This window comes from Heloderma suspectum, chromosome 7, assembly GCF_057233095.1.
Source record: "Heloderma suspectum isolate Gila_16-S chromosome 7, 16-S_ref, whole genome shotgun sequence".
In the NCBI taxonomy this organism is placed as follows: domain Eukaryota; kingdom Metazoa; phylum Chordata; class Lepidosauria; order Squamata; family Helodermatidae; genus Heloderma; species Heloderma suspectum.
In genome coordinates this window covers 37,463,413-37,476,163 of record NC_139464.1, presented here as the reverse complement: position 1 = coordinate 37,476,163, position 12,751 = coordinate 37,463,413, and the positions used below count along the sequence as shown (strand labels likewise).

Genomic DNA, 12,751 nt, shown 5'->3' with positions numbered 1-12,751 from the left:
ACTCAGCCACTCTGGGCGATGTACAACAGTACAGTTTAAAATAATAAAATTACTGTCTTCAAGGGTTGCCTCATAGAGCATGTTGCAGTAGTCAGGCCTGGAAATGACAGCAGCACAGATCAGCAAGGCTAGACCTGTCCAGGAGGTAGAAAAGCTTCTGCATTAGCTGTAGATGAAAGACGTCACTCCTAGCAGCCATTCCGACATGATCTGCGGAGTGAAAGAGCAGGGGGAAAGGGAAAAGATTTCAAAGTATAATCTGTATTTTCTGTATTCTACACATCTTTCCAGCCAAATTTTTTTAAAAAAGTGAAATAGATTCTGTGCTCCTGTAGGCACACGGTTTGGAGTAGAGCTCCTGAAGCAAAGATTAAAGGAAGAAGTTTTCCAGGATGTGAGTGGGGAAGATACATCTGGACTTACCGGGCTCAACTACACAATTTCAAAGTAAGTAAGGCTGCTTCCACAAAGGGCCCTTTAGCACTCCTGAGGCATTGCTTTTCAGCGATCTGCTGAGAGCAGAATAAAAATGATGGCTTGGTTCCACCGGTGCTGGCGTCAAGTGTAGGCATGGTTGGGCACCTGCTGAGTGCCCACGGACAAGGACCCCCTGAGCTTGCTCCTCCTCTTCACCGTTGCAACCTGCTTGTTCACCTGTGTCTCATTCTGGTCCGGACAAAAGTGATGATGAGAAGGAGGAACAGTAGGTGCCATTGCTTTCTTGCATGCTGGCTCTGTCTGTCAAGCAAGCAGGTGGTAGTAAGGAGGAGGAGGAACAACAGGAGCTGGTGACAATGGGGTGAGAAGGTAGAGTCACTGAGGGAGGGGGCCCGTTGAGGGTGTCCTGCCCAAGGGCCCTCAAAAACATGAAGCCAGCACTGGGTTCCACACATTCTACACATATAACTCTGTTATGGTCCAGTAATATCCTTGCCCATAACCAAGATCTTTCTATAATGTTCATTCATATGTAAGTCTCATTCTAAATGTTAATTAGTACCTCCCTCCTTGCAGGTTCTGCCTCTTTTATTTCTTCCTGCCCAGAAGGAATGCCTAGGAGATTAAATATGAATTGCCCTTCAGTTTGGCCTCCTTCATATCTTCCATTTTAAAACTTATATATTTTAAAATTAAGTTTAAAAGTTAATGCAGTTTTAAAAAATGATATATTAACAATAAAAAAACCCAGAAACTACCATTACTATAGTCGGGCAGACATCAGAGAGAGCAGTTCATCATTTGAATGTGTAATTTAGGTAGGTATTTTACATCATTTGATTTTGGTCTTTTGTGAATGTAGCTCAGTACGATGAATTGAATCCCATCGTGGGATGGACTGAGGCTCAGGGCATTACTACTTGAGGCTTTTATCCCACACCTTTCCCAAGGCTTCTGTATTCTTTGTGGGATTAAGACTGGCTCATTGACGCATGCTTTTTCCCCGGGGGTGGGGTTCTTTCTCTGCCTTTCTATAAGTTTCATTATACAACCACTAGATAGTGGTGTGGTATAGCAGAATCAGTTACATGGGACTCTCATTCTGCTATTTCTAAATAATACCAGACTTTCCTTATTAGGAAAAAAACAAACCTGATAATGGTTGCAAAGCATGGGAGAGGCCCTGGATGTTGCAAGTCCTTTACGCTGTTGTGTAAAGGACCTGCAAACTACCATGAGTGAGCAATCACAAGCACACAATAAAAGCCTCATATAGAAAGGCTCTCAGTGGCAGAGCCCCTGCTTTGCATGCAGAAGGGCCCAGATTCAATCTCCGGCTTCTCCAGGTAAGGAAGGAAAATTCCTGCCTGAAACTCTGTAGAGCTGCTGCCAGTCAGTGTCGACGATACTGGGCTAGATCCTACATTCTAGGATTCCTGTATTGCTAATAGTGAACATCCAAATCCAACCTGACCCTAAACTAGCTTTATTGTCAATATGTTATGGAGCAAATGAAAACCTACCATATAAAGAAGCATTAAGCATGTGATGGTAGCAGCACGTCAGGTATTGGCAAAAAATTGGAAAGCAGACACAAATGTATGTATAGAATTATTTATGGGACCCTCACTGTTGTTGAGTGAGTTACCCTCACTGAAAAATGCACCGAATAACTACAGGAGTATAGAAGGCAGCAAAACTTTGACTCCCTCCATGCCAACTGGTGAAAATTGGATGCTCCACTTCACGCAAACCTAAGTGTTTTCCAGTTGTGCAAAGGCACAGTTGGGTGCAACCCAGTGTAACTTAATTCTAAGTAAACCTCCTTAGGGTCAGATTTTAACAGTGCAATCCTATTTATTCAGATATCAATCCCACTGAATTCAACGGAATTGTGTTTAGGATTGCTGCCTGAATCTATTTGATTTCTTTCTCTTCTGTATAGATAAACGGGATTAAAACGTCCTTCCCTTTAACCAATCTTCCCCAACCTGGTGCCCTCCAACTCGCTGCATTTCTGTCCATTGGCCATGCTGGCTGGGGTTGATGGGAATTGAAGTCCAAAACATCTTGGGGGCACCAGGATGGGGAAGGCAGCCCTAAAATGACACTAATTACCTGCATGAACTACTACAGCATAATTGATCTGTGTTGTGCAAATATTTATTTATTTATTGCATTTATATCCTGCCTTTTTTCCTCAAGGAACCCAAGGCGGAGTACATAATCCTCCTCCTCTCCTTTTTATCCTCACAACAACAACCCTGTGAGGTAGGTTGGGCTGAGAGTCTGTGACTGGCCCAAAGTCACCCAGTGAGCTTCCATGGACAAGTGAGGACTAGAACCCAGATCTCCCAGTTCCCAGTCCAACACTCTAGCCACTACACCACACTGGCTCTCATGTGTGAACTGGCTTGGTTTAGATGTCACAGCAAAACCCAACATTAACAAATATATTATTATTACATTTATATTCTGCCTTTTTTTCCACCTGCAAGGAACCCAAGGCAGCTTATTCACCGTTGCTTAAGAACATAAGAGGAACCTTACTGGATCAGGTCATGTTTCCTCTAATGCAGCATTATTTTCAAGAACCCCAGCTGAATCCCTAGCTGAAGCTAAGCAGGTCTTGGTTATCCACCCAGGAGACACGTGTATGGCCCTCGACCTCTGAGTTCCAGGATAGAAGAAAGGCAGTCTATAATAGTATAAAATAAAACCAGCGGGCACAGAAATTGGTGGAGCATGATCTACCTTCAGCTCAACCCAACAATGCTGGCTTCAGGTTTTTGAGGGCCCTGGGGCAAGACACCCTCAATGGGCCTCCTCCCTCAGTGAGTTTGCTTCCTCGCTGCCATTGTCACCAGCTGCTATTGCTCCTCATCCTCTTCTTCACCACTTGCTTGCTTGCTCCAGAGACAGAGAGCCAGGGAGTAAGTAGGCAATGGCATCTACTGCTCTCCTTCTCACTGAGAAGCAACAGGCAAGAGAACAAACAGGTTGGAGTGATGAAAAGGAACAAGTCCAGGGGGCTCTTGTCAGCAGGCCCCTACTAGGATGGAGGACCTCAGCAGCTGCCTGACCATGCATACCTTTTACACCAGCCCTGCAACCCAACCCTATCAATACCTATATAGACTTGTTAGACCACTACGATCTTCAGGGAAGATCATGCTGTTCATGCCACATCCTCCAAGGGTCATTTGGCAGCAACACAGCAACACGCCTTCTCTGTGGTGGCACCCTCCCTCTGGAATGACCTCCTGTCTGCAATGCATCAGGCACCAACATCATGTACTTTTGACAATTATTAAAAATGTACTTGTTTACCCTGGCTTTTCCCAACCATTTGCTTATCTAAATGCTGTTGTGCTTTTATAATGATCTATTGTTTTATAATTTGCTATAAACTGATTTGGGATTTTTTAAAATGGGTATATAAATAATAATAAATAAGTTATGTTCCTAGGTTTTCATGCAATGCAAGCTAACGTGCCTTGCTGTTTTGCAGGATAAGAGTCAATAATGTTGAATTCCCAGATACATCAGTGTCTCTCATACCTGGGACTGGGATTGAACTATTGGTCAATGATGCTTCAGCAGTAGTCAATGCAGACTGGAGAGTAAGGACCTGGATCTCGTAAGTACAATAGTGAAGGCCAAGCTAAGCTACACGTGATGTTAACTACGTGGACTCAAATAAATGTGCATGTTTCTAAAAATGTATATAGCAGCCACCAGGGATCTCAAGCAGCAATGGGACAACAGGGAGATTCCTGACAAAATCACCCCTAAAGCTGCTATTTGAAACTGGGGAGAACTCCTCAAGCCATGCTGATGAAGGATCCCAAAACTGGCCCTGGCCAGGTCCAAGGGCAGTAGATCAGGAAACGTGACATTAATTACATGAAAACAATTAACATGCACTTAAAAACCACATGTAAATAGTCCTATGTATACTATCTTGAGCTGCTTGAAGTATGTGATGAAGTGACAAGAGCTGCCCCCCACCTTCCTCGTGAGATAGGACAAGCTTTCTTCCATAAGAAATCAACAGCTGCAACCGCCTATTTTAGGGCGCCATCCTATCCGGATAGTCGGCAGCTGCAGAGGATGCCGCGTATCCAATGCAGGGCTGGAGGAGAGCAGAGGCGATTGTTGCCGATGCGCTCCAGCTGCCCTGCATTTCTTCTAAAAAGCCCATCTAGCATTAGCACCTCAGAGGGGATGGAAGGAGTATAGGATACGGGGCGGCCATAGGATATCTCGTACGGCTGCCGCCCCGGTCTCCTCCCCTCCCCGCCCCTGGGAAGGCCCCTTTTCCCTGTCTCTGCACTCCGTTTTCCAAGTGCAGAGAGGTAGCCAGCACAGTTCTCTCCACACTGGCTGGGAGGGGGTGGGGAGCACGGTTTCCTGGCTCCAAGGTCAGAGCCCTGTCTCCAGCCTCAGAGCCAGGAAACTGAACTATCCTATGACACACACACACACATGGCACTGTCTGGGGGCATAAGATTGCTCTCCCTGTGACCCTAAGCCTGAGCATGTGGGAACCCAATCTTGTCAGTGTTCTTGGGGAAGAGCAGGCATAGGCCCTTTAATTAACCAGACCTAATTAAATTAATTAGACACAAGCAGTAAGCCAGGGCCAACCCAAGACGTTTTGCTGCCTCAGACCAAGGACATGATTGCGCCCCCATATACAGAAGCCAACCAGACTGGCAGTTGAACCTTACTTCACCTTGCCGCCACTCCTGATCCCCTAGGATCTGCCGCCTGAGGCAGCTGCCTCACTCTGCCTCATGGTAGGGCCAGATCTGCAGTATGGTGACACCAACCCTGTGAGTTAATAAAGCTATTCCATCAATTCCAGCCTTCTGTTTCAACAATGCATCAAATGGTTCAGGACAAGCGAGTGGGAGAATAATAAAAGAAAACAGGCAAAAATGCTCATGCTACCCAACTTTTATGTTGGCTTCCAGGACAGGCAGCGACTGATGGGGGAAAGCGAGCATCTAATCAGATACAATCCTGGGGCGTGCCAGGTCCAGCAGTTATGCAAGGATAGCGCCACTTAGTCCTTTGCTTAGCTGATGGAAGTATTTTTAAAAGGCGTAAACCTGAACAGATGCTTCTCTCCTAGTGGCTGGGGCCATAGCTCAGTGGTAGAGCACCTTCTTTGCATGCAGAAAGGCCCAGTTCATCTCTACATCTCTAAGTAGGGCTAGCAAGGAATCCTGCCTGAAAACTTGAAGAGTCGCTGCCAGTTAGTGTCAACAATACTGGGCTAGATGGACCCCTGGTCTGACTGACTACACAAGGCAGCTTCCCACCCCTCCTTGCCATGATGCCCATTGTGTATCCAGGCAATGTTCAGGGTCTTGTTCTGCTCGCTTTGCTTTTATGGAAGAAAGAGTCTTTGGGCAGACATAGGACAGTGTATTGGAGCTTTGCTTTCCTTCACAGCAGAGGTGGGAGACCTCTTTCAGCCTGACAGCCAAATTCAATTTCAGAGAAGCTCTCAGGGTAAGGTTGCTGGAGAATTCTGCCGCGGACTAAAATGAGGACAGATTCCAAAGAATCCGACCTCCGGAGTCCACAGTGGAGCAGCTGCACTAACCTCCGGGTCCAGAGGAGTTCACGCGGGGCGGTTCTTCAGCTCCCTATAAGACACAATACAGTAATGGCAGCTGCCATTAGCTTATCGCGGGAAAAATACAGGCATAAGTGGCATATTGTATGCCATTTGTGGCCATAAAGCACTTATTTTGAGCTAAATACAGCCATAAACAGCTGCAATTTAGGTCAAAGTCAGGGCTTTACAGCCACAAATGGCATCCAATACACCATTTATGGCTGTATTTTTCCCACAATAGGCTAATGGCAGCCACCATTAGCGTATCACATCTTATAGGAAGCCAGAGAGCTGCTCTGCCAACTCTGGCGGATGTGGTTGGGCTCTGGAGGATTCTGCTGGGCCCTGAGCAGCAGACAGTTGCTGCTCAGGGCCCAGACAGTTGGGGGTTTGTACATCCCTATCTCAGGGGCCAAATTCCAGTGGCAGGCAAAATCAAAGGCAAAAGATCAAAACAAAAGCCCAGTATATTGTAGCTTAAAGCTGTTCCAGCCAGTAACTAAGCCTTAGCAGACACATTTCCACCTTTCAGAATGGGGGGGAAAAGGCACAAAAGCTGGAAAATCACCAAACTATCGGTGGCTGCAGTAAAGGTCTGGCCATCTGGGGAACCCCAGAGGGCCAAATTGGGACCCCAGGAGGGCCAAGTTTGACCCCCAGGACTGAGGTTCTCTATCCTTGCTTCACAGGATAGGATACAAACGTGACTGATACATGAAATACAGAGGTGTTTCCTGAAAATATTAATTAGCAGGAGTCATGCAGTACCTTATCCTTGATAACAAGATCAAGGATTCCTTTGAGCATTAAACTTCAGAAGTAGTGGCATTTTCTTGAAAGCAAACAGTTCAGATGAGTTCATTGTGTTTTATTGTTAGCAGGAGAAGTTCTGGAAGACTGACTGTCTTCGTTTCAGGAATATCTATTACCACTGTTACATCAGTGTCACGGGACGAGGCAGGTCACCCGATGCTGTTGCTTGAAAGCTGCCAGGGAAAAGTTCATGATGTTGAAATAGAGCTGGATGAAACAGCTGGGTAAGGTGTAAGACGATTTTTCTGATCTGTAAAAGAAATTAGTCAATGACATAAGGCCCATTTTTTTTCCAGATATACGTATCTGTTTTACAGTTCCATATTATGAGGACCCCCTATCTCAAGTATCAATGTCTGAAAAATAGGCATCTGAAGCCACTTGGGTGGTTTTGCAACACTACCAGGGGTACTAAACCTCTTTCAGCCTGAGGCCCAAATTTCATTTCAGAGAACCTCTTGGAGGCTGCAGTTGAGTAGTGGGCACGGCCAAAATGGCCTGATTGGAGTCCACCAGGAGAAGAGCCTTCAGTGTGGTGGCCCCTTTTATTTGGAACTCCCTGCCCCTGGAGATCAGGCTGGCACCAACACTGCATTGTTTCCAGTGCCTCCTGAAAACAGCACTGTTCTAGGAGGCATTCCTTAATTGACCAGTCATGGTTTCTATTGGTATTTTGTTTTTTTTTAAATAGCATAATTTTAATCTGGTGTTCTAATCTTTTTATCCTTTTACTGTTTTATCTCTTGTGGTCGCCGCTCCAGAATTTGTTCTAGATATGGAGTGGTATATAATATTGTAAAATAAATAAATAAAATACCAGCGTATTTTAGCTTAAAGCTCTTACTGCCAGTAGCTAAGCCTCAGGAGAGGCATTTCAACCTTTTAGGAGGGGGCGGAACTGCACAAAAGCCAGGAAACTACCAAACCATTGGTCATTGGGAAAAGGGCGGTCACCTGGGGAACTCTGGAAGAACAGATTGGGACCTCAGACAGGCTGGATCTGGCCCCCAGGGCTGAGGTTCTCCACCCCTGCCCTAAAACTACTCCAATTACCTGCATGAATGTCATCAAAACATGAGCAAAGTATGTAGCATATTTTTGCTTGTTGCACTGAGATGAAAGGAACACATTCATGAACATGGCAAAAGTGGCATACGTTATGGTGCATGCTTTCTAATTTTATCTATTTTGATTTGTTTATTTAAAGGTATATCACAGCACACAGAGCTCCCAGGGCAGCTAGCAAAACATAAAAACAAGCTAGGGTGCAATCCTATGCATGTTTAGGCTGAAGAAACCCTTACAATTCCCAGCATGCCCCAGCATGCCAGCTAGGGCATGCTGGGAGTTCTAGTACTTATTTCTGTTTAAACATGCATAGGCTTGCAACCCTAATGAATTATAAAAAATAAAAAGGCAGCAGCAGTAGATAAAACCAATCAATAAATGCATGAACAAGGAAGAGCTGATCATTCACACTGGCTTAAATGGACTAAAACATTTCAACCAGTCTGAAACGAAGGAACCTAAAAGGCCGGGAAGCAGGGCCGGCCCGACAATAACGCAGCCTGATGCGGGCGCCTCAGGTGGCGCAGAATGGGGAGAGCAGCGAATGGTACTGCAAAGGGCCCGCCACCTGTTTAGCTGGCTGGGCGGCTGGCCAGCCAACCATTTCCACAGCTGCTGCTGCCTCACCACCTCCCTCCCTCTCTGCTCAGCCGGCTGGCCAATATCTTGTGCCAGGCGGGGCGGTAGCAGCAGCTCACCCCCCTGCCTGCTCGCCGGCCACTCCCACCTTCTGCCCCAGCCGCAGGCCTCCTGGGAGACTCATCTGAAATATCACGAGAGGTCCCGAACTCTCGCGGGAGCATCCAGGGCCTCTCACAATATTCCAGACGAGTCTCCCAGGAGCCCCACGGCTGGGGCAGAAGGTGGGAGTGGCCGGCAAGCAGGCAGGGGGGAAGCCACCACTTCCGCTGCCACCTGGGCGCAAGCTGTGGGCTGGTTGGCTGGCTGGCCAAGCGGGGGGGAGGGAGGGAGGTAGCAAGGCAGGGCAGCGCCAGCACCAGGGGTAGTACTGCCACCTCCCTTGAGGAGGCAACGTGCCTTGGGCCAAGACTACCCAGAATATTTTTTTTTAAAGCTTCTTTGCCTGGTGCAGAAAAGATAGCCAGAGGAGTGTGCCATGCAAACTTCCCTAGAGAGGAAGGGCCATTAAAGAAGGGCTGTAGCTCAGTGATAGAGCACATGCATTGCATGCAAAAGGTCCCAGTTTCAATCCCTGCCATCCTCAGATAGGGCTAAAATGAGCAACAGCAAAGCAACGTTAAACTAGACAAAAGCAGATATTTTGCCCCAAAGGAGCTATATCAGACGCCATATATGCTTAAACCGGGGAACACTATCAAATTCCCACTTGCCCCAACTGATACTTTCACATTCTCTGCAGCTGCTTCCCATTGATTAAACTTCTCCTAGTGGTTCAGCGCAGTAGATTCAACAAATTGCATATGTAGAATAGGACCTTCCTATCTGGGCAGGCATTTGTGTGTAATAAGGAGGAGGATACAATTATTACTAAGCAGCTTCAGAGCCCCAGTCTGGAATGTGCTCCCAATTCAGATTGTGGGTGGGGGTGGGGGCTGCACCAGTTTCCCACCCCACTAAATTACTCCTCCACAGATGCTATTTGCCCCAAATGTGCTGCCGGGAGCTTTTCTACACAAGGGATTTATTGTGCACCTGTTACTCCCTATTCACGATTGTGTACAGGTTCTTAAGATGACATTGTCACCCTCCAGTTTTGCTTGTTTTTAAAAAAGGACTTCTGGAAAGTTTTTTTTTAGAGTGGGGAAAATGTATTATTTCAGAAAGTGAAAGAAAATGTATTTTCCTATCTGTGTATTTGTACTATTCCATTCTACCACAGTGCCACCTACAGGTTATGTAGCAGGAAAGGAAACAGAAGAACAGAAGAAAAGTCATGCTGGATCAGACCCATATAGTCCAGTATTCTGTTCACACAGTGGCCAACTGGAAACCCACAAACAGGACATGAGTGCAACAGCAGTGTTCTTTGTATAGTGCTTGGATCTCAGTTCTATGATGAAACCAAAAGTAGATACAGCCGATTAACAGCCTTGTGTAGAAATGACACTCAGGATCGCCCCTGCCCCCCGCGCAGGAGCCCACAGCTCCTTTTCCTTCAAAATAAAAGTGGCTGGTTTAAGTATGCTTTTAAAAAGCCGGAGGGCACAGTCCTACGCATGTTTAGACCTTTAGTCTAAACATGCATAGGATTGCACCCACCCTGAATAACTTAACATGTAACTTTGCTCTGTATAGTTTCCTATATAAAGCCTCCATACACACAAAGATAACATGTTAGGGACAGTGCTAAGCTAACACCTAAGATGTTAGGATTTATTCCACTCTGTTAATACTTGGAGTGATTAATATCTGAGAGACTATGACATTTATTTCTTTTCCTTTTTTTCCAGTTGGTCATATAGATTGTTTGCTAATTTTCTGAAGCGGCCTTTCCGTAACACCTTGAGCTCCAATGTAAGTATTAAAGAATTACTCCATAGTATCTCTCTCCCCTCCCCTCACACACACACACACACACACACACACACTTGCTCTTCCACTCAAAATGTCCCCTGACTTTATTTTAAAATAAATAAAGTTAAGATTGCTACCACGGCTTCAATACATGCGAAGATGTTTTGTAACTTGTAGTTTGCCACTGAATGTGTCTAGTGTGTTATATGTGGACATGCATGAATATTGTTAATGCAGAACAGAACCATTTTCAAATCTAGGCAATATAGATTTATAATACAGGGCCATAAAAAGTGATCTGATGGTCGGAAGTCCCCGAACTCGGAGGTTTCCAGTCATCCAATGCGGAGTGGATGAGGAGCAGCGGAGGCGATCTTCACCACCCTGTTCTCCTGCTCTGCATTTTTCGCTACACGGGCTTTTTAGCGATGGCAGTTTGGAGCGGGTGGGAAGGATGCTGGAAGAGGCTCAAGATAACTCCTGGCTTATCTGATCTCCTCCTCTCCTAACCCACCAGAACGCCCCCTTTTCCCCCTCCCCGAGGTCAATTTTCTGACCTCTGTGGGCAGCTGGTGTAGTTCTCTCCGTGCCAGCTGTGAAGGGGTGGAGGAAGGGGGCAGATCTCCTACTCTAGGGACCATAGGATTGCACCCTTAATGTCATGTCTGAAAGCTCCCAGAGGGCTGTTCAGTATGCAATATATATTTTTCTGCACACATTTTTCTGCACCAAAAAGTTTGAGCCAAGAGCTTATTTTGCTCATATCAAAAAAAGAAGAAAAAGGGAAGACACCAAACACAGGAAAAGAATGGAGCTTCCAGGGGCTCAGAAATATGTCTACTGAGCCCAATACATTTTAAATATAAACGCTTCCTCAGGGCCACTCTTCGGTACAACCAACTTGAGTCTTTGGTCTCCATCTCTATTGCAAAAAGATCACATCAGTTCAGGTGACTGAACTTAGTGACCTGGTCCACACATAATGCTCATACATAGTTTATTTAACCCATGGATTGTTGAATTCTGGGTTGTTGCAATGTGCAAATCCAGTTGAACTATTGAACTATGGTTTGTTAACCATGAACAACTCAGAAAGAGAACCCATGGTTTGTTGTTGGATTGTGAACCATGGGGTGTTTAAACCATTGGTTGTTGTTACATGTGAACCAAGAACCGTGAGTTGTTCATGGGTGGTTCCGCCAGGCTACAGAGGTACAGGCAAGAGTGGTAAAAAAAAAACCAGCTGCTCTACATGCCAGTACTACAGCACCACAAAGGCATTTGGGATATAGAGAGGAAGCAGGCAAAGGAAGAGGAAAACAAACCCAGGAGTTGAGAAAACAAACCACAGTTTCTTCGATAGTCTGCCAGACAAAGCCTGGGTAGGGCAACAAACCACAGATTAACCATGGGTTAAATAAACCATGGATTAGTGGAATGTAAGCCAAGTCTATATGTGATGGTATATGCTCTTTATTTTCTTCAATTGTCACACATATAACTTACAACATCAGGCACACCTAGGGCCAGTTCAGGCACTCTAAAATGTCTTCGTTCAATGTATTCTAAACATGCTGAAGGATGTTTGTTTTTCAGCCATAATCATGAAGATCACTTGCTGTGTGGCTGTATTTGTAAACTGCCCCTTTCACACATTACATTCACCATGTAAATGCATCCCCTTGAACTGTTGTGACTCATTAAAAGGAGAACTTTTTTGATGTCTTGACCAGCCTTTTGAGAGGTGCTCTTGGTAGCTGCTCCAGAATTATGGAACTTCTTTCCCTTTAAAGCCCATGCTTGGACATCTTTCAGACTCTGTCTCTTTCAGCAGGCCTTGATGATAGGAGCCTGGGGTGGCGCCTTGGGTAGGCATGATTGGGCACCTGCTAAAGGCCCACCCTCAATGTGCAGGCCATGTTAACAAGTGATCCCTGGGCTTGCTCCTCCTCTTCATCATTGCTACTTGGTTGTTCACCTGCCACTCACTGTGGCCCAGACAACAGTGATGGTAAGGAGGAGGAGCAGTATATGCCACTGCCTACTTGCTCACTGATTCTCTACCTGCCAAGCAAGCAAGTGGTACCAATGATGCGAAAGAAGATGGGGAGCAAGAACAGCTGGTGGCAATGGTGGTGAAAAGATAAGACTCACTGCGGAAGGGGGTTCATAGAGGCTGTTTTGCCCAAGGGGCCTCCAAAACCTGGAGCCAGTACTGGCAGGAGCCAAAGTGTTCAGAGTGGGGTTTTAAAGCATGTGTTATGTATTTATCTGATTTTAGTAGATTTGTTTCATTATAGATAG

The 12,751-nt window shown here is 45.8% G+C and overlaps 1 protein-coding gene across 1 annotated transcript in view; it reads left to right on the top strand.

Annotated features, from left to right (window-relative positions):
• BPIFC (BPI fold containing family C) overlaps positions 1-12,751 on the top strand; it is a 35,879-nt gene that overhangs the window by 6,455 nt on the left and 16,673 nt on the right. Inside the window, exons 3-6 of the mRNA XM_084811734.1 lie at positions 336-447; positions 3,950-4,078; positions 6,949-7,107; positions 10,384-10,447. Of these exons, the coding sequence (XP_084667860.1) occupies positions 336-447; positions 3,950-4,078; positions 6,949-7,107; positions 10,384-10,447 (464 nt within the window). The remainder of the gene's footprint in view (positions 1-335; positions 448-3,949; positions 4,079-6,948; positions 7,108-10,383; positions 10,448-12,751) is intronic.